This window comes from Melospiza melodia, chromosome 24, assembly GCF_035770615.1.
Source record: "Melospiza melodia melodia isolate bMelMel2 chromosome 24, bMelMel2.pri, whole genome shotgun sequence".
NCBI classification, from domain to species: Eukaryota; Metazoa; Chordata; class Aves; order Passeriformes; family Passerellidae; genus Melospiza; species Melospiza melodia.
In genome coordinates, this window is record NC_086217.1 from 12,478,022 (window position 1) to 12,505,529 (window position 27,508).

Below are 27,508 nucleotides of genomic sequence, written 5' to 3' on the forward strand. Positions count from 1 at the left end.
CCTCCGCCGGCCCTGCTCGGCAGCGGAGAGAAGCGATGCCCGCGGGAGGGAAGGGAACGGGACAGGAGGGGAAGAGCTGCCGCGGGCCCACCCTGGAATGCGGGCGGCAGCGCCGGGGGCGGGATGCGACGGGAGCGGGAGCGGGGCCGGGCGGGGCCGTGACTCAGGGGGCGAGGGCGGGCCCGGGTACCGCGTGGCGGCCGGTCCGCGTGGAAACGTGCCCTGCTGGGACCGTCCGCTGCTGGGACCGTCCGCTGTGGGCGCGGCGTTGCCGGCCGCCTTCCCCTCGGCAGCCGGTCCTGCCTCCGTCCGCGCCCGGCTCGCAGCGGGCGGGCGGAGCTGGTGTCCCCGTTGGCTCTGCCGAGCAAGGGGCGGAGCGGCCGCGGCTCCGGGCCAGGCGGAGCGGGGCCGGGCGGAAGGAGTTGCTGGCGGTGTGGCGACACGTGCGTGCGGCGGGACCCGGATGGTGAGCGCTGCCGGGCCGGGCGGGACGGGCCCGGGGACGCGGGGCCTGCGCCCCCGTCCCGCCGCGCTCCCCGGCCCTGCCGGCGGGGCCGCCCGTGCGGAGCGGAGCGCCGGCGCCTCCCGGGCCGCATATGGCGGCGGCCGGGCCGGGACCGCGCGGCGGCGGCGCTCGGGGCCGCGGGTGGCGGCGGGGGCTTGGCACCGGCCTGTGGCGGCCCAGGGACCCGCCGAGGGGGCAGTGGCGGCGGCCCAGGGACCCGCCGAGGGGGCAGTGGCGGCGGCCGGCTGCTCTGAGAGCCGGAGCGCGGCGGGAGCGGCCTGGCCGGGCCGGTGCCCCCCGCTCAGCCGCCGCTTTCCGCCCTCTCTGCAGGCGCGGCCGCCGGGCCCGCCGAGCCGGCCGCCCACGGCGATGATCGCGGAGAAGCTGCGGGAGGCGCTGGAGCCGGGGCGGCGGGAGGCGGCGGCGGAGCTGGGCCGGCCGCTGGCCGCCGCCGCCCGCTCCGTGCTGCAGCAGCGCATCGAGTTCGTGCCCGCCCGGCGCGGCCTGGCCGGGCAGCTGGGCCACCTGCGGGACAAGTACGAGCACATCGGGGCCGAGCCCACCGGCCGCCCCCTCGGCGTCACCGGCGGCCTTGCGGAGCGGCCGCAGAACCCCCCGGGTGAGTGCAGAGGCCGAAGGGACCCTCCCGCGCTCCTGCCCCGGCTGACTCTGTCTGCTCCCCGCAGGACACGGCCATGCCCCGCCGCGGCCCGCGGGGGACGGCATCCCCCCGCCGCAGAAGGTGCTCTTCCCGGCCCACAGCCTCTCCATGAAGTGGGAGCGGGTCCACCGAGTGGGCGCCGGGCTGAGCAACCTGGGGAACACCTGCTTCCTGAACTCGGCGCTGCAGTGCCTGACCTACACGCCGCCGCTGACCAACTACCTGCTGTCCCGGGAGCACGGGCGCACCTGTGAGTGGGGACCCCGGTGCAGGGGCTGGGAGGGACGAGCAGCGCCTGCCTGTGCTGTTCACAGTGCTGCTCTCAGCGCTCTGCCTGGCTCTGTGAGGGAGTGCAGATATCAGAATGCGCCTTCCCTGCCCTGCTCCTTTCTGCCTGTTTCTCTGTCAAGACGTTGTTCCTGAGTCCTACTCCCTTTTCCTGGCCACAGCAGTGTTCCCAAGCTTGGCATCTTTGTCTCTGCTGGGTGTAGCCAGGACTGAGATGGGCCCAATGGGGCCTGATGGCTTCTTGGGGGCTCAGCTGGGGGGTCCCGAGTAGCTCCTGGCTGTGGGGAGTGCAGAGGAGCAGCGTGGCAGGCGCTGCTGTGAGCTGTCACTGCAGGAACACACAGGCCTTGCAGCCCCATCCATAGCACTGCCAGCAGGATGTGCCCCTCAGGGCCGAGCTGTGGGCTGGTCCAGTGCATACCTGGGTCCTGTTTTCTCTCAATGTGAACGCTGTCTCATCTGGGGAGCTGCCCTGGCTGCTCCTGGGATGGGCTGTGCCAGTTGGGATGGGACAGGGTGGTCTCCATCTCCTGATATGGGCCGTGCCAGTTGGGATGGCATGAGCTGGTCCTCATCTCCTGTGGCATCGAGCTGATAGGGAAAGCTGAGCATGGCTTCGCTGTATTGGACCAGAGATCCCTGTCCTGCCTCCATCTCTCCCGGGTTTGCCCCCAACGTCGTGTCATCTCTCCTGCTCCAGGTGCCCACGGAAGCTTCTGCATGATGTGCACTATGCAGAACCACACGATTCAGGCTTTTGCCAACAGCGGCAATGCAATAAAGCCACTCTCCATCATCCGAGACCTCAAGAGTAAGGAGAGCTGACCCCCCGTGACAGATGTGGGAGCAGAACTGTTGGGACTGGGGCACGTTTCGGCAAACAGCTCCACTGAGATGGCTCATGGAGCCTTGGAGTGCCTGAAGACTTCCTGGGCTGCCAGGGGCTTCCTCTGTGACATGAGTCTGGTGTCTGGTTTGGGTTGAGGGGACTCAGAGCCCAGAGCCCTTGCCCCAGGGAAGGCAGGGAGGGATGGCATCTGCTGCAGCACGTGCTGAGCGCTCCCTCTCTTGCAGAGATTTCCCATAACCTGCGCTTCGGCAGGCAGGAGGATGCGCACGAGTTCCTGCGCTACACCATCGATGCCATGCAGAAGGCCTGCCTGAATGGCTACACCAAGTATGTGGGGCCTGCTGGCCCATCACTGCTCTTTGCTGTTCCCTTGCTGGTCCCCTGCACTCACGGGAGTGGACTGTGGAGTGAACATGTGCCCCAGGTCAGCCTTATTGTGGGGAGGTTCTGGCTCCAGGGGCCTCGGGTGTGGGGTCCAGCTCTGCCCCTCAGGGACAGGGCTCTGGGGCTGTTGTTCACCTTCTGCCGACTCTTCCACCTCGGCATAGCTGCAGTCCTGCCCCCAAATCCCGAGGCTGCTACAGGCTGGGATCAAATCCCACTTGCTGAGGGATACAGGCCTACTTGCTAGCTGAGCCCCAGCCCTGTGGCTGCAGAAGGGCAGCTTCCCCCAGGCCCTTTGTCCTGGGAAGCTCTGCCTCTGCTCTGAGCTCCAGCCAGGAGGAAGGCGTGTGCTGGAGCCTGGTGTCACCCCTCAGCTGGGACACAGGGAGAGCAGTGTGGCAGGGGCTGTGACTTCCCACAGCCCAGCCACTGGCCAGAACAGAGAGGGGCTGTCCTGAGGGGGCAGCAGGGCTGGCTGCTGCAGTGTGGGATCTGTGCTGCTGTCTCTCTGCAGGCTGGATCGCCAGACCCAGGCCACAACTCTGGTTCACCAGATCTTCGGCGGTTACCTGCGCTCCCGTGGTGAGTACCAACAGCCTGGGCTGGGCCTGGGCAGTGAAACCCTTTGGGAACACGGCTCACGTGTTTAACTTACCCAGAGCTGCAGTCAGTCAGTCCTGCAGCACCTGTGGGTCACTATCCCTGCTGTGGCAATGGGAGAAGCCACTGCCTGTGGGGCCCAAGCTGTGGGTCCCCAGCTCACGGCCCTCAGCACAAGGAGCTGTTCCCAGTGGTCTGGCATCACCTGCTTTCCCAGAGCCCATGCCTGGGCTGGGCGGACACTGCAGCTGTGTGTGCCATGCTGGGGTGTGCCAGGGTGTGCCCATGGCTCTTCCTTTGCAGTGAAATGCTTGGAGTGCAAGACTGTCTCGGATACCTACGACCCTTACCTGGACGTGACCCTGGAGGTCGAGGTACTGCTGCAGGGTTGGGGATGGGGCTCTGTGCTCTTGAGGGGGCTGTTCCTGCTCTGAGGCTCCTTGACCTGCTGGCAGGAGGGCAGCAGCCCCTGCTGTCTCCTCCTTCCCTGTCTCACAGAGCAGTGCCTGTTCCCTGAACGTGAGCCGTGACTCCTCTGTGCAGGCTGGCAGTGCTCTGGGGCAGAGCAGCCCCCACACCGTGCCAGGCTCAGGGCTCTGGGGCAGCCTGCTCCCTGTGCTGTGTGCTCTCTCCTGGTGCCCGTGCCTCTGCAGGCAGCGGGGCTGTGCTGTGGGCAGGCCCCAGGTGCCCTGACCCCCGCCCTGTCCTTGCAGCGAGCCGCAAACATCGTGCGGGCCTTGGAGCTGTTTGTGAAGCCAGAGCAGCTGGGTGGGGACAACGCCTACAGGTGCAGCATGTGAGTCTGGGCTGCTGGGGTCCATGGGTGAGCTGTGGGAGGGCTGCTGTGCCTGCTGCCTGGCTAAACCACGAGGTGCAGGGCCTGGGATGAAGCCTGCTGCCCCTCAGCTGCCTTGTCTTCAAAGGCATGGCCCTGGGGAGGTGTCTGGAGCAGTGCCTGGTGCCAGCAGCACCGTTCCCATCAGGTTTGCCATTGCTGTGTGGCCAGGGCAGGCAGCCATGTGCATGTTGGAACAGCTTGAATAGCCTGAGCTTTCCTGGGCAGGTGCAGGAAGAAAGTGCCAGCCAGCAAACGTTTCACCATCCACCGAGCCTCCAACGTTCTCACCATCTCACTGAAACGCTTTGGCAGCTGCGGCCCTTCAGGTGGAAGGAAAATCACCAAGGTGAGAGCTCAGTGATCCACAGCCAGGACTGTGTCCTGGCCCGAGGTCCTGCCCCTGAGCAGGGTGGGAGGTGGTCCTGGTGCAGTCCTGCTGCCAGTGGGGGAAGTTGGGTTCATCCTGGCATCTTCCTCGCCACAGCCTCTGCCTGGGGAGGGCAGGTCCCCTCCCTCAGAGATGGGGCTCATAGCACAGCAGAGCTGCTCGTGCTCTGGCAAGAAAGCCATGGCAGCTCCTGAGACATCTTCTTTGCACAGGACGTGGGGTACCCTGAGATCTTGGACATCCGGCCGTACATGTCGGAGCCCAAGGGCGATCCCATCACGTATGGGCTCTATGCAGTGCTGGTGCACTCTGGCTACAGCTGCAACGCTGGGCACTACTTCTGCTACGTGAAGGTGAGCCCAGGATGCTCCCTTGGCACCCTGTCTGGGCTGGGGCCTGGGAGGTGCTTGTGGGTCCCTGCAGGGTGCAGAAAGGAGCGTGCTTGGCAGGGCGGGTGGTGTGGAGCACTGCACATGGGGCACGGACTGTGGGAAACATGAAGGTCTGCCCTGACAGAGCTCCCTGGCCTGCCCCTGGGCCATCTGTGGGTTCTGGGGAGAGGAGCTGTGATGGTGGGTGCTGTTCCTGCGGCTCTGCAGGCCAGGTGGTTCCCTGGGCAGAGCCTGACCCCATTCTCCTCAGACACAGCCTGACCACGCTCCATGTTCTCTAACACAGGCCAGCAATGGGCAGTGGTATCGAATGAACGACCACGAGGTGCACCCCAGCAACATCAAGGTGGTTCTCAACCAGCAGGCCTATGTGCTGTTCTACCTGAGGTGAGAGAGCACCCTGTGCCTCATGGCTCCCTACCCTGACCAAGCAGCCCCAAGGCCCCTCTGTGTGTGTGCTGCCCAGGGTGGGGGTGGCAGGGAGGGGTCCAGCCCCTTGCCGTGGTTTGCTGTAGCACCTCACCTCCTCCAGCCTCCCCTTCCTCGTGTGTGCTGCTCAGCCACGTCCCCAGGGCTGATGTGCTTTGCCTTGCCCAGGCTGGGCAGCCCCAGGAAGAGCTCAGCAGGGCCCGTGGCCACGGCTGCCTTCAGCCCACCCAGCTGCACTGCCAGTGACTCCAGACCAGTGAAGAAACCTGCCATTAACGGGACCCTGTGTGTGCCACCCATGGGCCCGGTGAGTCCTGAAGGTTGGTGCTCCCAGGAGCTGCTGCTCCCCGGGCCCTGGGGCTGCAGCCAGGCTGGGGTGGGGGAGTGGGAGGGTGTTGTGCAGGGCAGATCCTGATCCTGCTGCTCGCTGGGGCTGCAGCCAGGCTGGGGTGGGGGAGTGGGAGGGTGTTGTGCAGGGCAGATCCTGATCCTGCTGAACCAGGGATCCTGGCTGGGCATGGGGAGGGTGTATCACTGTGTCTGTGGCTCTCCTCACTGAACTTGTCTCTTTCTCTGTGTCTAGAAGCAAGACAAGCTGCTGGGGAAGGGGCTGCCAGCCCCAGGTGATGTTGGAGTCCCTGTCGCCCGTAGCTCTCCCGGGATGGGGTCAAAGCTGACAAACGGAGTTGCTCTGTCAAAGCTTCCCTTTCAGACCCCATTATCCAAACTGCCCCACAAAGGCACCCACGAGGCCACTGTGCTGGGCTGTGACACAGGCCAGAGGTCCAAGAAGCCGCAGACACCTGGCATGCCCAGAGCAGGCTTCCATGCCACCAGCACCATGTGCAGGGCCACAGCAGGGCTGCCCCCACAGGGCTTGGGCAGTGAGAAGGCACCTACCTCATCCCAGCTGCTGAAGTCCAGCCAGGAGCCCAGTGCCTGCGGGGCCGTGGCCAGGACCCTGAAGAAGAATTCCTGGGGCAGCACAGTAGGGCAGCTGGCCAAGGAGAGCCACGGGGCCAGGAGCAGTTCCAGCAGCTTCTGCCCCTCTCAGGGAAGGAACTGTGGCACCCCCCTCCCTGCTGGCCCTGGCACCAAGCCGGCTGTCCCCAAAGACTCTCACCTGGCTGTCTCCAGAAGCGCTGGGGCAGCCCCTGTGAAGCCCTCCCCAGTGGGCAGCACTGCCCTGCAGTGGGGCAGCACCACGGCAGCACTGCTGGCCAGGAAACCGGAGCTCTCAGCCAAACAGGTGAGTCTGAGCTTCTGCCCAGGGACTCCAGCTGACACCCTGTGCCTCCTGAGCAGGTTGACAGGGGGGGGTGGGTGGGTGGGTGGGTGGGTGGGGAGAGCCCCCAGCTCCAACCCAGGCTGTGGTGGCTGCTCCCCCTCTCTGGGTCAGGCCTGGCTCTTGTCCACATCTCTGAGTGATGCAGGGGATGGCTCCTGCCCCCGTGCCTGGCACAGAGGGGTGACTGTGCCAGTCCCTGCAGTGGGGGGGGGGGGGGGGCATTGGCACCCTCTTGGTGTCACCTGTCCCAGGGTCAGTGGCACGGGGTGATGGCACAGAGGAGGGTGTGGGGGAGCCTCCTCCACAGGCAGTGAGTGGGCTCAGGAGGATGCCAGGGGTTCCAGGTCTTTTAATTTCTCTCTTTCCCTTTTCCTTTGTTCTTCTAACTGAACACACTTCTGATTCTCCCACCCCCCACCTGCCTCCCCCTGTCTGTGTCTGTTCTCCTTCCCTTTTTCTCTTGGCTCATGGAAACCCTGGTGTTGGACGGCCAAGTTTTTATTTGTGTCAATAACTACAGGGCAAAGCCTCTCAGAAGGTGAGCGTGAGTGAGCACCCAGCACAGCCCCAGCCCTCAGGCGCCCATCCTGACTCCAGTCCCGGGCCTCTGGGCCAGTCCAGGTAAGCAGTGCCATTGCTGCCAGCTCCCGCATGGCAGGAAGGCTGTGGGGGCTCCATCTGTGTGGCCTGGCAGCAGCTTCTCTGTTCCCAGGGCTGGCAGGGCGTGCTCCAGCTCTGAGAAGAGCTGACACACAGAGGGAGGGAGCTCTGCAGGCCCTGACCCCGTACTAGTGTCCCATGGGATCGGGAGGCACCAGCCTGGTCTCCATCTTGCCCTGGGTGTCCCTCGTAGCCTTCAGCACCAGCATGTGCTGCAGCAGCACCCAGTCCTTCCCAGTGTGCTGTGGCACCTGCGAGTGCTCGCAGAGCAGCGTCTCATTCCCATCTTGTGGGCAATATGGCAGCAGTTGGGTGCTGTGCCCCTGCACCTCAGGGGAGGGAGGAAGAGAGGGGCTTCCAGGCTTCTGGATCAGCCTCTTTTCCTGTCCTTCAGCCTGTCCTCATCTGCTCTTGACCTTCCCAATCCCGAAAAGTCAGCCTTCAGCTTCGTGCTCACGCTGCCTGCTCAGCACCCAGCCTCGCTGCTGACCCCTGGTTCCACTGCCCACCCCTCACACCTCCTCCTTTCTGGCAGCAGGGACACGGGGGCTGGCCAGGAGCAGCCAGAGGGTTCCTTCAGAAGGAGGCGAAGGAAGAGGAAACATCGTAGCACAGACCAGAGCCCCTGTGCTGAGGCTGTGAAGGAGGCGGGTGAAGTCTCCAGCCCTCCCAAGAAGGAGAGGATTGTTTCTCCCGAGGACTGCGAGGACAAAGAGTCCCGGCTCCCCAAGAAGGAGGGCACTGCCTCTCAGAAGGACTCCACTGATAAAGACTCCAGGCCCCCCAAGAAGAAAATTGCTGCTCCAGGGGACTTGGTGTCTGTCATGGGGAAGGAGGGGGCACACAGGGGTCTCTGCCATGGTCTGGCCTGTCAGGACATGAAGAGTGGGCCTAAGCAACCTGTGCCAGAACCCAGTACTGGCCTGGGCACGGAGCCAGCCTCACCCCTCAAGAGGAAGAAGAAGAAGAAAAGGAAGAACAGGAGCAAAGACAGCCCTTTGAAGAAGACAGAAGAGTGCAGCTCTGGAGTGCTGTCTTCAGACAGGTGAGGGACAAGGGACATGTGAGAGCCTGAGGTCAGGCTCCTGAGTCAGGGCTTCTCACCTTTGTGCAGGTGGGATGCACCTGAGTGTGCATCCAGCTGACCACCTGGTCCCTGTGGGTGGCTTCACCTCAGGTGTCTCTGTGCCCTGTTGCTCTGTGGGCAGCTCAGACTCTCCTGCCCTGGTCTGGCTGGTGTGAGCTGACCCCGCTGCCTTCCCCAGCTCCAGGACAGCTGAGCCAGAGCCCTGTGGGACGCATCAGAGCACGGTGGAGGCTGGAGAGCACAAGCACCGCAAGCGCAAGAGGATGGAAAGCCTCAGCAGCCTGGCTGCCAGCACCATCCCCGCCACCACTGCCCCCACCCCAGGTGTGCCCCTGTGCCCCGTCTGGTGCCTGGCAGGGCCAAGCCGGCGGCTGGTCTGCCCAGGAGCCCCCTTGGAGCACTGCTGTGCCATCCCCGCTGTTGCGGGTCCCACAGCTGCCTGGCAGTGCCTGTACCCTGGAGGAGGAGGTGGGGACAGGCCCCTTGATGGACCCCCAGGACAGGCACTTGTGTGCCCAGACACCCTCAGCCATGAGGGCCTGTCTGTCCAAATGGTGTTTGCTGGGATGGGATCACTTTGGGGAGGGAGGGACACGGCAGCTGCCCTTGCTCCCCCTGGCTCCCCCTCACCCTGCCTCTCTCTGCAGTGGCAGCACGTCCCAGTGGCAGCCAGGCTGGGGATGAGAGACCCTCCCTGGCTGCCCCGAGCCCTGTGCCCAGCAGCTGGGCAGGCACAGCCCCTGAGGGCCGCGAGTCCAGCGTGGTGGACAAGCTGCTCCAGAACTCCTTGGACAAGGCTTACGGCAAACAAGGTAATCCTGGCTCACCTGGTGGGCGAACAGCCGTGCAGGCCCCCTGCCCTGAGCCCTGGGTGGGGGCAGAGCCCCCCAGCTCTGCAGGGCCTGAGCCCCCCAGGCAGTGCAGGCGGGCAGGTGCAGCCGGGCATGGGGCTGGCACAGGGTGGGCAGCGAGGGGCTCCAGCCCCGGGGCAGGGCCTGGGGCAGCAGGGCACAGCCTGGTCCTCTGCTGACTTCACTGCTCTGCAGTGTTGACGTGGCAGGGTGAGATTTCGGCCGTGAGCCAGGATGCCATTCGGTCATCAGCCCTGGCCCAAAGCAAGACCGTCATTGACGAGTGGGACCAGGAGTTCGACAAAGGAAAGGTGTGTGCTGGCCTGGGGCAGGTGGAGGGGGCTGGGGCCTCTGCACGCTGACCTGAGCGCTCTCCTACCTCTGCACAGGTAAAGAAAATGAAGAAGATGAAGCAGGAGAGAAGGAGAGACTCAAATCCGTTCCAGAAGTTGCAGAACAAGCGCAACTTCTGGTTGATGTCACATCCTGCCAAGATGGCCAGCCTGGGCCACCGGCTCTCGGGTGAGTGAGCCGTGAGGGGGCACAGAGAGCCTGGGGCTGGGGGTGGCAGCCTGCTGGGGGCTGACGCTGCTCTTTCCTCAGGTTGAGATCTGCATCCCCACTGCTCAGGAGCAGTCCCGGGTCAGGGACCGAGGGCAGCGCTGTCCTGGGAGCTGGCGGTGGAGCTGAGAGGGGAGGGAATAGAGCCACAGCCCTGGGCTTGTGCCTTCTCCTTCGGGGAGCTGCTTTCCAGCTGCACAGGAGCCTGCCCACACTGCCTCGCCTCCAGCCTGCCTCGGCCGGGCTCCTCATCATCCTCTCCGTGCCTGTTCCCCTCCTGCCCCAGCCCGCGCCTGCGGGGGCTCCTGGCAAGTGCCTCAAGCCGGTCCCTGCTGCTCCGTGCTGCTGTGCCTCCCCTTTGCCGCCGTCACCGGCCCTCACTCCATAACGCCCCATCCCTGCACCAGCTGCATGGAGAGCCTCCCCCGGCCCGTGCCGGCCCGGCCCGCGCTGGCGCGGGGGCACCGGGGGATGGATCCCTGCGGGGCCGGAGTGCTGCCGTCGGCGCTGCGGGAACTGAAGGATGGAACTGAATAAATCCCGGTCTTTGTCACTCGGCCGTGGTCGGCTGCGATCGCGAGGGGCGAGCGGCGGAAGGGGGCACGGGGATGGGGGAGAATCACCGGCACCGGGATGAGGGAATCACCGGGACCGGGTGGGGTCACTAGGACGGGAGGGAATCACCGGGATGTGGGGGAATCACCAGGACCGGGAGGGGTCACCGAGATGTGGAATCACCGGGATGTGGGGGAATCACCGGGACGGGTCACCGGGACGGGAGGGAATCACCGGGATGTGGAGGAATCGCCGGGACCGGGTGGGGTCACTAGGACGGGAGGGAATCACCGGAATGTGGGGGAATCACTGGGACGGGAGGGAATCACCGGCACCGGGATGGGATCACCGGGACGGGGAGGGGAGAAACACCGGGATGGGTGGGGGAATCACCGGGACCGGGAGAGGTCACCGGGATGTGGAGGAATCACCGGGACCGGGAGAGGTCACCGGGACCGGGAGGGTCACCGGGATGTGGAATCACCGGGATGTGGAGGAATCACCGGGACCGGGAGGGTCACCGGGACGGGCGGCAGAGGGCGGGGCCTGCCAGGCTCCGCCCCCCGGGGTCACGTGGTGCCGGCCGTGGCGGCTGCGGCGCGCTCGTCACGCGGGCGGGGCCGGAGCGGCGGCGGCGGGATGGAGGAGGAGGAGGGCGGCGGCTGCGGTCAGTGCGGGCCGGGGGCGGGCGGGGGGCTCTGGGACACGCACCTGGCCCGGGGCGAGGTGCTGGGGCAGTCCGTGGTCCCCGCTGGGCGGTGGCGCCTCTCTCGGGCGGGGCGCGCTTGGGCCGGGCCGCTCCCAGGTGCAGGACCGGGGGCGGTGGCTCCGGGACGGGCGGGGATTCGGCGGTGGCGGCGAGACCTGCGCCCGCAAGTGACAGAGCGGCCTTGGCGGCATCGTGCGGGCGGCGGCGGAGGAAGCGCCGGGCGGAACTGGCACCTGGTGCCCGCCGGTAGCGCGGGGGGCGGGCGCGCCGCCGGGCCGCCCTCCCGGGCCCGCGGAGCTCCGGTACTGCCCGCACGCCTTCCGTCCGCCGCTCGCACTTTGCCCCGGTGCTCCCCCGGCACTGCCGAGCCAGGCCCCGCAGAGCTCGGGGCAGGTTGGCCGCGATGGCGCCTGCTGAATGTCACAGCCCCGGTTCGGGAGCTCCCGGTGTGCCCGGAGCCGCTCCCGGGCGGGCCCCGGTGGCTCAGTGGTTGCAGGGTCTCCGCTCTCAGGCCCGTGCATTCCGCCCTCCGTGCCCGCAGAGCGTTCCTTCCTCCCGGTGCCGAGGACCGGGACTGGGCAGGGACGCCCTGCCTGTGCCCGGTCTCTCCCGGGCCGCTGCCCGTGTGACGGCAGGTGGTGTTCCTCGGGCAGGGCCTTTGCTAAGGGGACACTGGAGCCTGGGTGAGGTCTGGGACACGGCCCCGGTGCTGGAGCCGTGCTGGTGCCCGTTCTTCCTGGGAGCAGCCGGTGCCAGCCCAGTGCCACTGCCGGCAGCGCTGGTTCGCGGCCGGTTTCCTGCCCAGCTGTGCGACACGGCCGATTAGGAGCTGCTGTTCCACCCCAGAAGTGACGGTGCTGGCCTGCGAGGACTTCGCTGTGTGAGATAAGGAGGTGCCGGCGGCTGCGGCCTGGCTCGGGTGTTGTCAGACACAGCCCATCAGCAGGAGAGCGCTGTGGGGAGTGGTTCTGCCAGCAGCCTCTGGTGCTTCCCGGAATCACCTGGAAGACATCCCGGGTCATCTCTCGGCATTAGAAATGTGCCGCTCATCCTGCCGCGGGGAAGGCAGGGAGTGCGCAGCCGCCTCCACCCCACTGTTCCTGTGCTGGGGCAGCACAGCCCCTGCCCCGGAGCCCTTAAGCTGAGCTGGTTTAGCCAAGGACATTCTGCGAGGCTGGAGCGTGGTGGGAGCCGACGGGCAGTCTGTTTCTGGTGGGATTGTGCTGACGCCAGCGTCTGCCCCACGGCTCACGGCCCCTCTTCAGCCGTCTGCCTCGGCAGAGAGCAAATCCCAGGGCGAGCAGCTGGCGGCACAGATGTGCGCTCCCCCTGCTCCTGCCAGGCGTGGGGCTGCACTCCCACCCCCTTCCCAGCATCTCCCCGTGGGGACAGCAGCGAGACCGAGCCCACCCCAGAGCGGCACTGACCGGAGCAGTGGCGTGCCTCAAACGCCTCTGGACCGTGGGGAAGCATCCTGGCTGCTCCTGCCTTGCTGAGCTGCAGCACCGGTGAGAGGATGTGGGAGCACAGTCCTGTCCTGGCACCGTGTCCTGAGCTGGGCCCCAGCACGGCTCAGGCTGGCCCCAGAGACAGGGGGATTGGGCAGCGCTGGTAATCCCGCTGCCCCCAAGGGATTACAGCTCACTCTGGCCTGGGGATTAAGGGATTTCTCTAAGCAGGGTTGATGCAGCCTCCAGCAAAGCAGCTTGTGCCAGGGGCCCTCGCTGTCTGGGGCAGGGTGGGCTGTGCAAGGTGTGGGGGATCCCCAAAGGAGGGTGGGCTGCCAGCTCTGCAGCAGGTTGGCTGAGGGCTCCTCAACCAGGCAGTCCCTGCCCTCCTCGCCACCAGCCTGCAAAATCCTGCTTTGCCAATGGGTGCTGGCACCCCTTTGGTGCAGGCTTGGCTGTCCCATGCTGGGACCATGGCATGTCCCATGCTGGGACCACGGCGTGTCCCTGGGCACCAGGGAGCACTGCTGGGGGAGCTGCTGCTGGTGCAGCAGCAGTGGGGTCAGCCTGGACAAGTTGCTGGGCCCAGCTTGGGGAGCCACTCTTCCACAGAGCTCAGGGATGGACTCCCAGGTCAGAGGCAGAGAGACAGTGCTGGGGTAGCACCAGGCTTGGAGAGCAGTGCCAGGGACTTGGGCAGAGGCAGTTCCTCTCCTGAGGTGTTTGGAGCAGAGAACAATGAGCCCTGCTGGTGACACTTGCAGTCCTGTCAGGGCTGTATCTATGGTTTGTAAACACCCCACCTTGCCTGGACAGGCTGCAAGGACCCAGCCAGGCATCCAGGTCACTCTGTGCGGGAGATGCCACCTGGCCCTGCCTCATCCCAGCCACAGCACCCACGTGCCTGTGCCACACTGGGGTTTCTCCAGATGCCAGTCCAGGCCCAGGCAGGAGCTTGTACAGCACGTGCCCAGCTCAGCTCCCCCATGCCCCCGGCTCCCTTCGCTTGCCCTTTTGCCTCCTGGCGATGTGGCAACCACTGCTCTGGCCCCTGGGAAAGGGGAAGTGGTGTTGAAAGCAGGTCAGTCACAGCCTGGCTGCCCTGTCAGCTGCCCTTCTCCACTCTCTCCTCCTCTCTGCAGTTAGGGATCAGGGACTGCTCCTGCCTGCCAGGGTGCCCTTCCCCACTGCCCGCCCCGTCTGGGCTTCTGCCTGCCCTGCTCGAGTTACTCCTGGCTCAGCGATCCTGGTGGATGCAGGGGCGGGTGAGCGGAGCTGTCGAGCTGCTCCTGCCCTGACAGGCCCTGGGGTTTGTTACTCATGGCCATGCCCTGCGCTCAGGATCGCTCCTGCTTTGAGGAGAGGAGCTGTCAGTCCGGTTTGGGTTTGCTCAGTGCCTGTGGGCTGGGAGGCTGGGAGGGTGGTGCATTTCCCCAGCTCCACAGCTGTGCCCCAGCCTGGGATCCCAGGGCACGACCCCCGGTTCCTGCTGCAGGAGCCCTCGTGCTCCAGGGCCGCAGCAGAGTGGGCAGCACCTCTGGGGCATGCCCAGAGTGTCTGTCTGCGCTGGCACGCAGGGCTGGCCGAGCCCGTGGGGCTGGGTCAGGGCTCGGGCCCTGCGCCCCAGGAGCGGGGGCCGTGCCGGCACCCCCGCGCTGCACCGCCGCGCTTCTCTGGGTGCACCTTCCTTCCTTCCTTCATGCGGCGCTCGTTGCTATGCGACCGCCGGCTCCTGATGCTTAATGCTCTAATACGGAGGGATAAAACCTCTCTAAAAATACCCCACTGCCGGCCCCCCGCGGGGGCAAGGGGGCTGCCGGGGGCAGGGGGGCTGCTGGGAACTTCCAAACTCCTCGTCCTCCAAGTGGCTTTGAGGCGCCCGCTGTGGCTCCGGCGGTGGCACGGGCTGGCGTGCCGGTGCGGCGGGGATTGGCTGGGGCTGGCGCGTGGGCTCCTGCGGCTGGAGCTCCCCTGGCAGAGCCAGAGCCAGAGCCGGGACTGCTCCGGCTGCCCTGCTCCGGGCGTAGGGGAGCTGCCCTCGGCACTGGCTGCCTGCCCAGTACCGGGGAGCCCACTGCTCGGCCAGCGCGCCTGTCTGGGCTCCGTGCGCTCCTGCCTGACCTCTGCCCGTCCCTGCCTTGCCCTCCCGGAGCTGGTGGCATCCTGCGTGGGACCCCCGCGGCATGGGGACGGTCAGCGAGCTCTGCGCCTCCAGTTTCCAGGCGTTCCTCTGCCCCTCGGTGGCTGCCAAGGCAGGTAGGCACTGCGTGCCCCCTCCCCTCTGTGCCGCGGGGCTCCCATCCCCCAGCAGGCATGGCAGGCCCATGGCTCCCACTCCATATGGCTCTGGCTCCATATGGCTCCTGCTGAAAGCAGCACAGAGTGTCCTCACCGTCTCACTGCCTCCTTCCTCTGCCGGCCTTCCCAAGCTCGGGCCTCTGCAAGCACCGGGCCCCTTGCCTGGCATTGCCCTGTGCTGGAGCTGGTGCCATGGTGGGACAGGGGTGTTGGGGAGCCAGTGGTGGTGGCTGGGAGGTCCCAGGCAGCACAGGATGGCCATGGCAGGTCCTGCCCCAGCCCCCCTGCCCTGCCCCAGAGGATGTGCGAGTGCTCAGTCGCACTCATCACAAGTGCTGCTGGCTACGGAGGGCAGGGTGGCACTCTCCAAAGAGAAGTCTGTGTGGGAAAGCCCAGCTCCTGTCACGCTGTGGGTGTGCTGAAGGTCAGCCACCTCTGTGACCTGCTGGCTCGTGCCCAGCTGTGGGACTGGGGAGCTCTGCAGTGGGCAGGGAGTTGTGGGACCCCTTTGGCCAGCCCTGTGGCTGAGCTGGGCTCTGCTGCTCTCGAGGCCTGGCCCCATAAGCTGTGCTGGGAGCAGGTGAGGTGCCTGCCTGGCTGAATTCCTTGCACATGCACGGTGTCTGTAGACATGGCTGAGCTGGTGCTCACCCAGCCATGCTGGAGGCTGGGGGTCTGTGCGTGGGAATGTTGGAGCCTTGAGCCACTGGGAGCGAGGTAGCGGCTGTGGACAGGGTTCCTTGGTGGGCGCTGGGTTGGGGAGGCAGGGTTAGTGGGGTGTTGGGCAGGGCTGCTCAAAAGCGGGAGAGTGTGCTGAGCACAGGGTCCAGCAGCCCAGGAGGGCCTGTCCCCAAACCCTCCTCCTGACGCTCCTCAGCTGTCGGTGGGGAAGGATGGGGCTGACGCAAGCCAGGGTGTGCACATGGTGAAAACAGGATGTGGTGTGAGGAGACAAGCAGGATGTTTCTGGGGGCCCCACGGGACCCCACCGAGGGGTGGAGGTGGCGGCACCCGCAGCAGCACGCAGAGACCCTGGGCTCGTCCCCACGGCCTGCCTGACCCCGGGGCTGTTGTCCCTGTGGCGTGGCACAGCGTGGGCCGGCAGCAGGGCTCGCTGCTGCGGTAGCTCAGGGGGCTGAAGCACACCCCGAGGCTCCTGAAGCCCACCCTGCCCTTGCTCCATAGCTGGCATTCTGGGTGCCGTGTCTCCATCTCCTGCTGCCGAGCAGGAATTAGCTGAGTCAAGGCAGCCGAAGCTGATGCAGCCTCTCAGGGAACTGACGGGGACAGGGATGGGGACAGGGACGTGCTGGGGTCGCTCCCACTGCAGGCACGGCCCCACAGCACCCAGACTCACCACACCGGGGTCCTGCACGGAGCAGTGGGGTCCTTACAGACACTCCGGAGCGAGGGGGCAAGACAGTGGGGAACAACATCCCGTGGGGGCTGGCATGGCTCCTGGTCCTTCTCCTGGCTCCTGTCCCTGTCCCAGCCCGCTGTGGGCGATGCCATGGAGCCTGGGGAGGGCAGCGGGCACCAGCGGTCCCACAGCCAGCACAGGGCCTGGTCCTGCAGTGGGGAGCTCTGGCAGAGACGGGGGAGCTGCGGGGCCGGGGGTCTGCTGGAGGGGAAGGGAGGGGAGGGGAGCCCGGGGCTGTGCTCAAGATGTGCCGGGCCGGGTGTCCTGGCCGGCTCCGAGGAAGGAAGGGCTGGGCCGGGGCCTGCCTGGCTGGGACCCCAGCACAGGGCCCTGAGCCAGGGAGGGCGAGCAGCCCCGGCGCCCGTGTCGCACCCAGCCGGGAGCACAGGAGTTAAGGTGCTGGCGGCTCATGGCGGCAGGAACAGGGTGGTGCTGGTGCCGGCTCCCGGCGAGGCCGGGATGACGCCCGGGAGGCCGCGGAGCTCATTGGTACGGGGCCCTGAGTCACCGCGGAAGCACCGCGGCTGCAGGTGTCCGCGCCCGGCACGGCAGCTCGGGCACGGCCGGCGGGGCCGGGGACGGCTCTGGCACCATGGTGCTGAGGGCACAGGGTCACGGTGAGCGGGGCCGGGGCGCGGGGGGCCGGGCGGGGGCGGCCGATGGTCCGGGTGTGCCCCCGTGTGTGCCCCGCTGCCCGCGGGCGGCGCTGGGACCGAGGCGAGGCCGGCAGAGCCCTGTGCGGCGGGGCTGTGCTCTGGGTGAGGTGCGGAGGGGCTGCGGGTGCTGCTCCGGGGTGAGCCCCGAGCCCCATGGGCAGATCCGATCTTGCTGCTCTGGAGTGAGCCCCATGGACAGATCTGCTGCTCTGGGGTGAGCCCCGAGCCCCATGGGCAGATCCTGCTGCTCTAGGGTGAGCCCCCAAGGGCACGTCCTGCTGCCCCAGTACAGGATCCTGCCAGGGGAACCCCCGCATTCCTGCGCTGGTGGGGAGGCCCGGCTGTGCTGGGATCCTGCAGTGTGCTGGGTGCCTGTGCGATCTCTGCCAGTGTCTGTTCCAGCCTCCCGTCCCCCGGCACTGCTCTGCCTGCGGCCGGGCTCGCTGGGGCTCTCCAGCGCAGTTGCTCTGCAGAGCCAGGGAAGGGTTAATGCCGCCTTCCTTCCCCAGAAAAGCTCCTGCGTCTGGGGTTTCTCTTCCTCTGGCTGCTGCTGACATGGCTGGGCTGCTTGTCACGAGTGCTCAGCCTCCGCCGGGGAGGGACCTTCCGGGGCTCTGGAGCAGCCCTGCCGTCCTGTCCTGCTGCCCTGCAGCGTCTCCTCTGCCCCACGCCTGTCCCGGGGCCGCCGGGACCCCGGCTGGAACCCCTATCCTCTCCCAGGTGGGCAGGAAGAGGCAGAGCTGAGGGCTTGCCTGAGGCCTGGCATGAATTTGGCTTTCCCTACGGGCTCGGGGTCTGGCGGCTGGACAAGGGGGTCCTGCAGCTGGGCAGGAGGGTTCTGTGGCACAGGCAGAGCCCAGGGTTTGGGGGTTTCTGTGTCTGATGAGCAGGTGTGACACGGCTCATCCCTGACCCTGCGAGCCTGGGCTTGCTGGGCGCCCTGGGGGCCTGGCACTGGGGGCTGGTGCCGGTGGGAATGCTGAGAATGGGGCGGGCGGGAGGTGCTGGGGTGCATCCACAGAGCTCTGGTACCGTAGGTGACTTTTAACCTGGTGCCACCAGCCGGCCTGTCTGGCTCAGGCTCCCCGGCATGGGAGACTGCAAGTATTGGGAAGTGTTGTCGTGTCTGAGGGCCGGTGTCGCAAGCCGAGGCGCCTCAGCCTTGGCAGCAGCAGGGGGCTGTGAAGGAGGAAGCTGACCAGGGCCAGGGCAGAGCGGGGAAGTGCTGAGCTCAGAGATTCAGGGTGCAGGGTCACCCGGCGAGCTCCCACCGAGGCGGTGCAGGGAGAATCGATGCACAGCTGAGGACAGTGCTGGCCCAAAGGCACGCGGGGTCTTTGGGCCCTGGCGTGGGGCAGTGACTGCGCTGGGGACACTGGTGAGTCTGGGCTGGTGGCAGTGGTGGCGCACGGGACCTCACGGTCAGGGGGTCATGCTTGGGGCAGGGAGGATGGGGACAGCCCTGCAGACGCCTGTTCCCAGCACCCCAGGGCAGGAGGTGGGGGTGACATGAGAGCTGAGCTGGCAGATCCTGCTGCCACCTCCCTTGGGGACAACACTGGAGGGAGGGTGTTTTGGTGTCCTTGCAGGTGACCTTGGTGCAACGCGCAGAACCAGGTGGGAGACAGGAGCATAGTAGGAGGGCTGGGAGCATTCTTGAGGGAGCCTGTGACCTTGGGGACTGGAGGGAACAGGAATGGGAACCTTGTCACCGTAAAGCAAGGACGTCACACGCCAAGGAGCACTAGGAATGCCATGTGGTGTCCCTGGGCGATGGTGTTGGAGAGGGGGTATCTGGCTCCCCAGGGTGACAGGAAGGTGTAGCTGTCGTGATGTGCAGGTGGGGTCTGTCTGGAGGCTGCACCAGCTCCAGGCTCTGCCCCAGAACAATGAATCCACTGCAGAGGGAGCTGCAAGGAGCTGGTTGATGTTTGGGGCTGACCTGGTGCAGCAGAGCAGCCTGCAGGCTGCAGGTCGGAGTGGAGCTGTGCTGCAGGGCACAGCAGAGCTGCCCAGCTGTGGGGAGCAGAACGGGCGCCCACACCAGCCCGGCTGGGGCAGAGCAGAGGGAAATGGCACTGGGGGGGCAGCAGGGCTGGCAGAGCAGTGCTGGAGGTGATGCGGGGGCCTGTGTTGGTTCTCACTCTGCAGCTGCCACAGTCTGAGGGAGCAGATGCCCTTGCCCTCAAATTCCTTTCATGCCATTGGTGCCACTTGGCCTCTATGTGGGGCTGGGGACACTGCTCGCCAGCCCAGCTCCTCCTGCCTCCAGCCAGGCCAACAGCTGCTGGCTGGGAGCAGAGCCTGTGCCAGGAGCCTGGCAGGCCTGATTGCCAGGAGCACACGTGCTGACCTGGTCGTGTCTGTGCTCAGTGCCCAGTGACCTGACGCCAGAGGAGTGCCAGGAGCTGGAGAACATCCGCCGCCGAAAGCAGGAGCTGCTGGCTGACATACAGGTACAATACCCAGGGACCCGCACACTCCCCTGGCCAGGGCCAGCAGCCTGGCTGGCAGGGTCCCTGGAGCCCCATCCAGGACCCCTCGTGCTGCTGCCCCACAGCTCCTCCTCTGGGGCGCTCTGGGGACAGGGTCCCAGCTGGAATGGGGTCCCGGGTGGCAGCCAGCCGTCCCTGCCCTGCCAAAGCAGCCGTGCCTTCTCCTGTCCCCTGCAGAGCTCCAGGCTGTGCAGTTGTGCCAGTCTGCGCCAGCCCCTGCCTGGCACGGGCAGGGACCACGTATCTGGGCCAGGCCACTGCCCTGGCAAGAGCCTGTGAGGTCGGGGCTCATCTGGGACACTGTCAGTCGTGTCCCTGATTAAGGCAGCAGAGGCTAATTACTGCCATATGCTGGGCATGATCTGAAGGGATTAGGGGTAATTTTGTTAACCTCTGAATCTCTTCCTTCCTGCATGCTGGGAGCGTGGCAGTGCGGCCGGGATTAGCAGTGGGGGGCAGGCAGCTCCAGTGCCGGTGCCCTCTGAGCTGGTTCAGCCCCTGGGCAGCGCTTGGGGTGGGGGGAGAAGGGAGGGAGGGAAGGAGGGGCTGTGGGGGAGTGGGGCTGTCTCCAGGGCTGGGGGCTGCAGGGTTTGTGGGGTGGGGGAGGCACCTCCGTGTCTCAGCGCCCCCTCTCCCCACAGCGCCTCAAGGATGAGATAGCAGAAGTGACGAATGAGATCGAGAACCTGGGCTCCACGGAGGAGAGGTGAGTCCAGCCCCACGGTGCCCCCGAGGGCTGTGTGGGAGCCGAGGGCAGCTGAGCCCACGGGTGCTGCTGTGAGCAGCTTTCCCAGGCGCCCTGAGCTCCTGGCAGCAGGATTCCAGGATGATCTGCTGCTCCCAGGTCTGTTTTTCCAGGCCCAGCCCCTCTGTCTGGCCGCAGCCACTGGCGAGCTTTGTTATTCTGAGCTGGTGCCAGTGGGGATCAGGGGGCCCGGTGGGAGCTGACTCCCGGCATCATTCCCAGTTACCCACCGGGGCATGAGGACTGTCCCCTTCTGCCAGCCCCCCTGCTCTCCCCAGAGCCCTGCCACAGCCAGCCTGCCCAAGCCTGCCTGTATCTGGGTGAGCTGACAGGTGCTATGCCTGCACCCCCTCTGCTCAGGGGACCCCAAGGACATGGGGTGGCAGCTCTGCTCTGTCCTGGGGCCTGGCAGGCTGAGAGCAGCCCCAGGCCATGGTGTGGGGCAGACACGGAGCAGTGTGTTGGCTTTGTCCCCTATGGGTCTGGCATGGGGGCCTGGGTCCCCTCGGTCCAGGCTGACCCTCCCCACCATGCATTGCCCCAGTGGGGCCCTGCCAGGTGCTCAGAGCTGCTTCATGCCTTGCAGGAAAAACATGCAGAGGAACAAGCAGGTGGCCATGGGCAGGAAGAAGTTCAACATGGATCCCAAGAAGGTACTGTGGCATGGGGAGCAGGGCTGGTTACCTGCTTTGGGGGTGTGCAGGGCTCTGCCACCTCCCAGTCCAGGTTGCTGGGGCTGGTGGGGGCAGCCACAGACCCCCAAGCACCTCTCTTGCACCCCTCCAGGGCATCCAGTTCCTGATTGAGAACGACCTGCTGAAGAACACGTGTGAGGACATTGCACAGTTCCTGTACAAGGGAGAGGGCCTCAACAAGACAGCCATCGGCGACTACCTGGGCGAGAGGTGCGCTGGGCTCGGGTTTCCTGGGGGGGCTGTGGGCTCCTGCCACCTGAGAGAGGGGACACTGCAGCTCTGAGCTCGCAGGGCAGCTCACTGGGGGTACTCGGGGTGCTGGGGGTATTCGGTTCATGGCCGGCTCTTGCAAGTGGTGATTTGTGCAGACCAGACCAGGGATCAAGCAGGGGGTAACTGCAGCTTTCCCCCATGCATGAGTAGACTCTGGAGAAGGGCAGGGACAGTGGAGCCGCTCAGCAGTCACAGGATTGCTGATCATGCATCCCTCGTGCTCTGGCTTTGTTCCCACAGGGATGAGTTCAACATCCAAGTCCTGCATGCCTTCGTGGAGCTGCATGAATTCACTGACCTCAACCTTGTGCAGGCCCTGCGGTGAGTAAGGGGCTGTGAGCTGAGCGTGGCCCCGGCGGGTGCTGGGCACCCTGGAGCCCCCAGAGCAGCAGCACAGCTGGCTCTCCACAGGCAGTTCCTGTGGAGCTTCCGGCTGCCGGGGGAGGCACAGAAGATTGACCGGATGATGGAGGCCTTTGCCCAGCGGTACTGCCAGTGCAACCCCGGTGTCTTCCAGTCCACAGGTGGGCACCTGTGCCAGACAGATACCAGCCCCTGGTATCATCCTGCCCCACAGCTGACTTTCCCCTCTGCCCCTGCAGACACCTGCTACGTGCTGTCCTTTGCCATCATCATGCTGAACACGAGCCTGCACAATCCCAACGTGAAGGACAAGCCCACGGCGGAGCGATTCATCGCCATGAACCGCGGCATCAATGACGGGGGGGACCTGCCTGAGGAGCTGCTCCAGGTGAGGGCCAGGCCAGGCTGCAAAGCTGGCCCAGGGCAGGGCCCAGCACGGGGCTGCAGGGCAAAGCAGAGCTGATTCCATGTCATTGTACCAGAACCTGTATGAGAGCATCAAGAATGAGCCCTTCAAAATCCCTGAGGATGACGGCAACGACCTCACCCACACCTTCTTCAACCCCGACCGGGAGGGCTGGCTCCTGAAGCTCGGTGAGTGCCAGCAGCAAGGGAGGGCAGGCTGTCACCAGGGTGCAATGCCCCTGGGCTTCCCACACTTCTCCTGCTGGCCTGGCTCTTCGGAGCATGAGGAGGCTACAGAGACAGGCACAGCCTTCATGGGAAGGGCAGCTGTACATCCAGCCCTCCATCTTCCCCTGGCTGGGCAGCAGGAGCAGACTCGGAGTGATGAGGCCCTGCAGAGTGGCTGGGTGGGTGTCCTGGGGGATTCTGCCTCTAGGCTGGGCAAGCCCCGGTGCACAGAGCTGGTACCAGGGTCTGGTGTCAGAGCACAGAGACCTCGAAGCCCCTCGGGTCACCGAGTCACAGCAGGATGTGGAGCAGGCCCCCGGGAGCAAGCGGCGAGCTGCCCCAGGCTGCGTGCGTCCCCCTCCATACCACAGACCAGCCCTGCCTCACCTTCCCACGGCATTACCACCTCGCATCCCGGCTCCACATGCAGGCAGCATGCATGGCATCCCTGCTGCACCCTGCTCCCAGCCGGAGCCTCCGCACCCTGGCTCCTGTGGCTTCTCTTCTTGGCACCTCTGGGGGATCCTCTGCCCGGGTTTGGTGGGGGAATGGGCCTTGGCAGGATCGGGGTCCGCTGGGGCGTTTCCCCAGGGTTCTGCCTGGGGTTAGAACTCCTGATACGTGGCCAGCCCTTGGCAGGGGACAGCGAGAGCTGCCTGCTCCCTGCCCTGGGGTGGGGGATACAGGACAGCCCAGGCTCTGGAGGGGCTCTGTCCCTGACTGGAGGGGCCTTGCACACCCAGGCTCAGGTTGGCACCACTGATGGGGTCGCGGAGAGACGGAGAGTGGCTGTGGACCCCAACTGCCTTGGGGGGCAGGGAAGGACCCTGCTGCTCAGCCAGGGGGTGGAGGGAGCCGTGCCCTGTCCCCAGCAGCCAAGGAGCCCCATCTCACAGAGCCACAGTGAGCCAGGGCAGTCAAGCCCCCACAGCCCTGCCGCTGGCCCAACCCCTCACAGCTTCCCTGCTGCAGCCCAGCCCCACTGACCCGCAGGGCAAGGGGGGGCTTTGGGGTTCCTCTTTTTATTTTTTTCCTTTTTTTTTTTTAATTTTCTTTTCTCCCTCATTTATATGTTTCCATGATTTTGGCTCTTCCTTTCCTTGCCCCCAACTCCAGGAGGTACGTACCCCTCTTCCCTGCTCTGCTCACACTGCTGGGGCTTCGTTTCCTTTGCGTTTTTAATTGCTGGTGATGAGTCTCATTGCTGCTGCTGTTGCTGCTAACCCCACACACCCGGGGACCTCGCCTGCTGCAGGACAGCCCCTCTCCCCCTCCAGGCAGGGACGTGGGGTGCCAGCCTGCCCATGCCATGCATTCCCCAAGGCCTGTGGCCTCCTCTGCCAGCCAGGGGAGGACAGCGCCGCGGTGGCACCTTGCCACCCGCCCAGCTGTGCACCACCATGTCCACAGACAGCTCAGCCTGGCCAGTGGGTCCTTGCCTCCGGTGACACAAGGGATGGGCACAGGTTTGGGGTGTCCTGGGGAGGGGCCCCAGCCTGTGCACAGGTGGTTAGGGCGTGCCAAGTGGCTGGAGCTGGATGGGATGGATCTGCGTGCTGCCCTATGCTAAGGGCTCACAGCAGAACCCATGAGGCACCAGCACTGCTCCAATGCCTGCACCCCAAGCTGTCGGGGAGCACTGGTGCTGACCCTCAGAACTGCTCTGGGGCAGGCCAGGGGTGGGCTGCCAGCTGGCACAGGGCAGCAGGGGCCACAGTGCCTTCCTGGCCAGGAAGGAGATGAGCAGGACCCCCAGTGTACACTGTGGCTCCTGGTGTCCCTGCTGGATCCTGCAGGGGTGGGTGCTCATCCTGCATTCAGCACTGCTGCAATGGCTGCACTGGAGGGGAGCTGGGCGGGTGCGGGGAGCAGGGCAGCTTCTGGCTGTGCTGGCAGCTGTGGAGCTCGGCCATGGCCCTGGGTCTGCCTTGCCCGGGGTCCAGGACGAGTGGGACCATGGTCAGTGTGGACAGAAAGCCCCGAGTCCTCCCAGGGAGCTGCCTGGCCGCAGCTTCCTCTGGCTGTGCTGATGTGTGTTTGGGTGGGAGCGCTGCCGCCCTCGCCTCCATCCTCATCCGTGCGCTTCCTGCTCGGGCGGGTGCGGTGTGCGCCGCCTGCTGCTGCTGCTGCCCACCGCTGCCTGCCTCTGCTTGGCTCTGTGTGTCCTCTGGGGCTCCGTGTGCCTGGCTGGCTCCAAGATGCCCTGTGTGCCCGGCCCTGCTCTCAGGGCTGTGCCCGACTGGCCCTCTCTGCTCCCAGGAGGCAGGGTGAAGACGTGGAAGCGGCGCTGGTTCATCCTGACGGACAACTGCCTTTACTACTTCGAGTACACCACGGTGAGTGGGCCCCTGCAGGGTGAGCTGGGCTGGGGCCGGGAAGGGGCTGCGCCGGGGGTGTCCCACCCCACAGCTAAACATCTGCTTGGCTGCACCAGGATAAGGAGCCCCGTGGCATCATCCCCCTGGAGAACCTGAGCATCCGCGAGGTGGAGGACTCAAAGAAGCCTGTGAGTGCTGTGGCAGTTTCCTCTGGGGTTTGGGGGCAGCTTTGGCTTGGGCAGAAGAAGCTGGGAGGTGTTGCAGCACGCTGAGATGTCCCCAGGAGGGACAGGGGGCCCCAGAGCGGTCACTGCCTTCATCAAAGTGGGGCTGGTCACCACAGGGGCACATGCAGGGCCAGGGGGTGACAATCACAGTGTGTCTGTCCCTCTGTGCCGTGCTGGGGTGGCTGTGCCAGGCGTGTGGCTCTGCTTTGTCCCTCCCAGTCTGGGCTCCCCTTTGAAAATGGGGGCTGTGTCTGAGCACTGTCTCCCTCCCAGAACTGCTTTGAGCTCTACATCCCTGACAACAAGGACCAGGTGATCAAGGCCTGCAAGACAGAGGCAGATGGGCGCGTGGTGGAGGGGAACCACACCGTGTATCGCATCTCTGCCCCCACGCCCGAGGAGAAGGAGGAGTGGATCAAGTGCATCAAGTGAGTGCTTGGAGGAGCGCGTGGGGGCACTGGGCAGGGCACAGCAGGGACCTGCCTGCTGTCCTAAAGGGGACTGTGCTTCCCAGGGCATCCTGCAGGGGTGGGGGAGGAAAGCTTCCCCAGGGACACAGAGGGGCCTGCCCAGGGCCGGGCCAGGCGGGTGGCACCCATCCCTGCAGCAGCTTGGCCTGACCCAGCCCTTGTTCCCCTGCCAGGGCCGCCATCAGCCGGGACCCCTTCTACGAGATGCTGGCTGCCAGGAAGAAGAAGGTCTCGTCCACCAAGCGGCACTAGCAGCCAGACTGGCCCTGCAAGGCCAGCCTGAGTGCTCCCCTGTCCTGGGGGCGTGTGGGGTGGGGGCCACGCTGCACGCTGGCCCTTGAGGCCCAGGGCCCAGCTTCAGCTTAGCCATTTCTTACTGCGGGGGGAGGGAAGGGGCATGGGCATCTCAATGACTCTGCCCCCATCACTGCCTCATCACCTGAGAGCGTCCTCAGAGGCTCAGGTTGGAACACAGCCCCCCTGGGAGCCCTGGCCTGAGCACCACGGGCACCCTCCCTGCCTCTGACCCCCAACAAGCCTGCAGCCTCATGGCACTGGGTCCCCAGCACCCGTGCTCAGACATTCTTGGGGTGTTGGGCAGGAGGGCGGGCAGCTGTTGGTGAGCAGCTGGTGGTTTTGGGGTGCCACAGGTGCTGGGGTGCAGGTGTCAGCCCTGCAGAGATACAGCTCCTGGCCCTCGTTGTAGCGGGCCTGGGTCTGTCCTGGGCGTCCCCACGCTGCTGCCTTGGACCCTCCCAGCCCCCCTGCACTGGAGTGGTCCCCAGACACAGGAGGGACGAAGGGCAGGGACGGGTGGCGGGCAGTGGTGCCACGCAGGGCGGGGATGTGCTCTCACCCAGCTGTGGGAGCCGCGCCTCGCATGTGGCAGCACTCGGTGGCATTGCCCCAGCACATCCCTGTGCCATGGCCGTGTGCCAGGGTGGCACGGTGCCCTGGTGGAGCCTGCCCTCGGGATGGCTGCTGCTGGGGGGCTGGCTGTGGCCCCAGCTCTCTCTCTGCCTCACAGTCGCCCGTGTCTTGTCCTGTCCCCATCCCCACGCACGGTCTGGAGGCGCCTGGATCAGTATTAGTCTATTTATCAGAGGTGTAAATACTCCTGTATAGTTTTCTCCTTGTAGATTATTTTGTATGTGGATGGTTCAGTGCAGAGGCCTCACAGGAGTGGGGCGGGTGGGCAGGATTTTTTATTCTAACCTTTTTTTTCTTTTTTTTTTTTTAATTTGCCATGGCCTTGTAAACTAGTGCTGAAGATCAGCAACAAATAAATACTTGCACCACGCTTCCCTTGGCCTCCTGTGCTCTGTGCAGCTCGGGGCGGGGCAGGAGGCCCCTGCCACTGTCAGCCCTTGCCCCGTGCCCAGCCCTGGCCTGGGTTAATGCTCCTCCCAGCCCGAGGCTGTGGTGTGCTGGGGGTGTGTGTGAGCCCTGTGCCTCACCAGCTGCCCCTGGGCACCAGGGCACTGCCTGGGGTGCCTCAGTGCAGAGCACAGGGCAGTGAGCTCTGCTCTGTTCCAGGCTGGGGCAGCTCTTGGTGCTGCAGCTGCTGCGGGCACCAGGCTTGGCTGGGCAGAGGCGTTCAGGGCACTGTGGAGGACCTGGCAGAGTGGGGACGGGGGGTACCCTCGGGTACCGTGTTCTGCGCCGGGCAGGGGGCTGCATACCCAGCTGGTGCCAGCTGTGAGTGGGATCAAAGCCAGGCTGGGAGTGCCAAGCCTGTGCCAGCTGTGTTGGTGCCATCAGCCTGGAGGCGTTGTCCAGTCAGACACCCTTGTGCCACGGGGGGATCTGCGAGAGCATTCCCTGCTGCAGCCCCTGCCCATCCTGTGCCTCAGATGGGGCAGCCTTTGGCCCTGCAGCCTTTGGCCCTGCAGCCAGGGTCTGGCCAGGGTGGGCAATGAGCCCTCACTGAGAGATGGGGCACTGGGGTGTGCAGAGGAAGGGCAGCCCTGCAGTTGGGCTGGTGCCCGTTGGGCTGGTGCCAGGGTCGGTTGGGGCACACTGTCAGTTGAACTGCTGGCAGTGGCAGGTGGGGTCTGCCAGTGCCTGGAGGCTGTTGGAGCCTTGAGGAGTGCGACAGGGAAGCAGCAGAGCCAGGTAAGATGGGGTGAGCCAGGGCAGCGATAGCGCCAGGCTGGGATGGGGCAGGTCAGGGGGTAATAGGGGCAGGCAGGGATGGGGAAGGTCCAGGGATGGGCAGGCCAGGGAGTAACAGGACCAGTCAGGGATGGGGCAGACAGGGATGGCGTAGGCTTGGGGCCACTGGGCCCAGGCAGGGCTGGGACTGGCAGCTTCCCCTGTGCATGTGCAGAGGGAAGGCTGAGGGCAGGGCAGGGCAGGGCTGGGGTGATGGCAGCGTCAGGGCAGGGTGTGGGGCCGGCACGGCCCCGGCTGAGCGGGGTT

The 27,508-nt window shown here is 65.7% G+C and overlaps 2 protein-coding genes across 5 annotated transcripts; both read left to right on the plus strand.

Moving 5' to 3' along the window:
* The first annotated feature begins 1,191 nt into the window (after positions 1-1,191).
* Positions 1,192-10,320, plus strand: USP36 (ubiquitin specific peptidase 36). The gene is made up of 18 exons (XM_063175898.1): positions 1,192-1,416; positions 2,155-2,265; positions 2,529-2,631; positions 3,203-3,270; positions 3,592-3,662; positions 4,002-4,084; positions 4,352-4,472; positions 4,727-4,867; positions 5,193-5,293; positions 5,504-5,642; positions 5,919-6,584; positions 7,144-7,244; positions 7,822-8,328; positions 8,549-8,694; positions 9,018-9,182; positions 9,417-9,532; positions 9,611-9,743; positions 9,825-10,320. The coding sequence occupies exons 1-18, from the start codon at positions 1,275-1,277 to the stop codon at positions 9,827-9,829; spliced, it is 2,919 nt and encodes a 972-aa protein (XP_063031968.1). The 5' UTR covers positions 1,192-1,274; the 3' UTR covers positions 9,830-10,320.
* A 637-nt stretch (positions 10,321-10,957) lies between these two features.
* Positions 10,958-26,391, plus strand: CYTH1 (cytohesin 1). Of its 4 annotated transcripts, none has more exons than XM_063175900.1 (13): positions 10,958-11,004; positions 19,242-19,324; positions 20,005-20,069; positions 20,695-20,761; positions 20,895-21,013; positions 21,317-21,397; positions 21,488-21,600; positions 21,679-21,827; positions 21,922-22,034; positions 24,330-24,408; positions 24,507-24,578; positions 24,891-25,045; positions 25,261-26,391. In XM_063175900.1, exons 1-13 carry the CDS (start codon positions 10,977-10,979, stop codon positions 25,337-25,339), a joined length of 1,203 nt encoding a protein of 400 aa, XP_063031970.1. In that variant the 5' UTR covers positions 10,958-10,976; the 3' UTR covers positions 25,340-26,391. The 4 variants fall into 4 exon arrangements, with proteins under 4 accessions (XP_063031970.1, XP_063031969.1, XP_063031971.1 ...); XM_063175899.1 differs by lacking the exon at positions 10,958-11,004 and adding an exon at positions 14,550-14,750 and having other exon boundaries at positions 21,922-22,033; positions 24,332-24,408; XM_063175901.1 differs by lacking the exon at positions 10,958-11,004 and adding an exon at positions 16,793-16,829.
* Positions 26,392-27,508: the final 1,117 nt, after the last annotated feature.

What these genes read in the sequence shown, in the direction of transcription:
- USP36 (XM_063175898.1), top strand. Translation starts at nt 1,275, where the DNA reads ATGAAGTGGGAGCGGGTCCACCGAGTGGGCGCCGGGCTGAGCAACCTG. An exon ending in CATCATCCGAGACCTCAAGA is followed by an intron (nt 2,266 to 2,528) that starts GTAAGGAGAGCT and finishes CCTCTCTTGCAG; the next exon opens with AGATTTCCCATAACCTGCGC. An exon ending in ACTACTTCTGCTACGTGAAG is followed by an intron (nt 4,868 to 5,192) that starts GTGAGCCCAGGA and finishes TCTCTAACACAG; the next exon opens with GCCAGCAATGGGCAGTGGTA.
- CYTH1 (XM_063175899.1), top strand. Translation starts at nt 14,678, where the DNA reads ATGGGGACGGTCAGCGAGCTCTGCGCCTCCAGTTTCCAGGCGTTCCTC. An exon ending in CTGGGCTCCACGGAGGAGAG is followed by an intron (nt 20,070 to 20,694) that starts GTGAGTCCAGCC and finishes CATGCCTTGCAG; the next exon opens with GAAAAACATGCAGAGGAACA. An exon ending in GGGCTGGCTCCTGAAGCTCG is followed by an intron (nt 22,034 to 24,331) that starts GTGAGTGCCAGC and finishes CTCTGCTCCCAG; the next exon opens with GAGGCAGGGTGAAGACGTGG.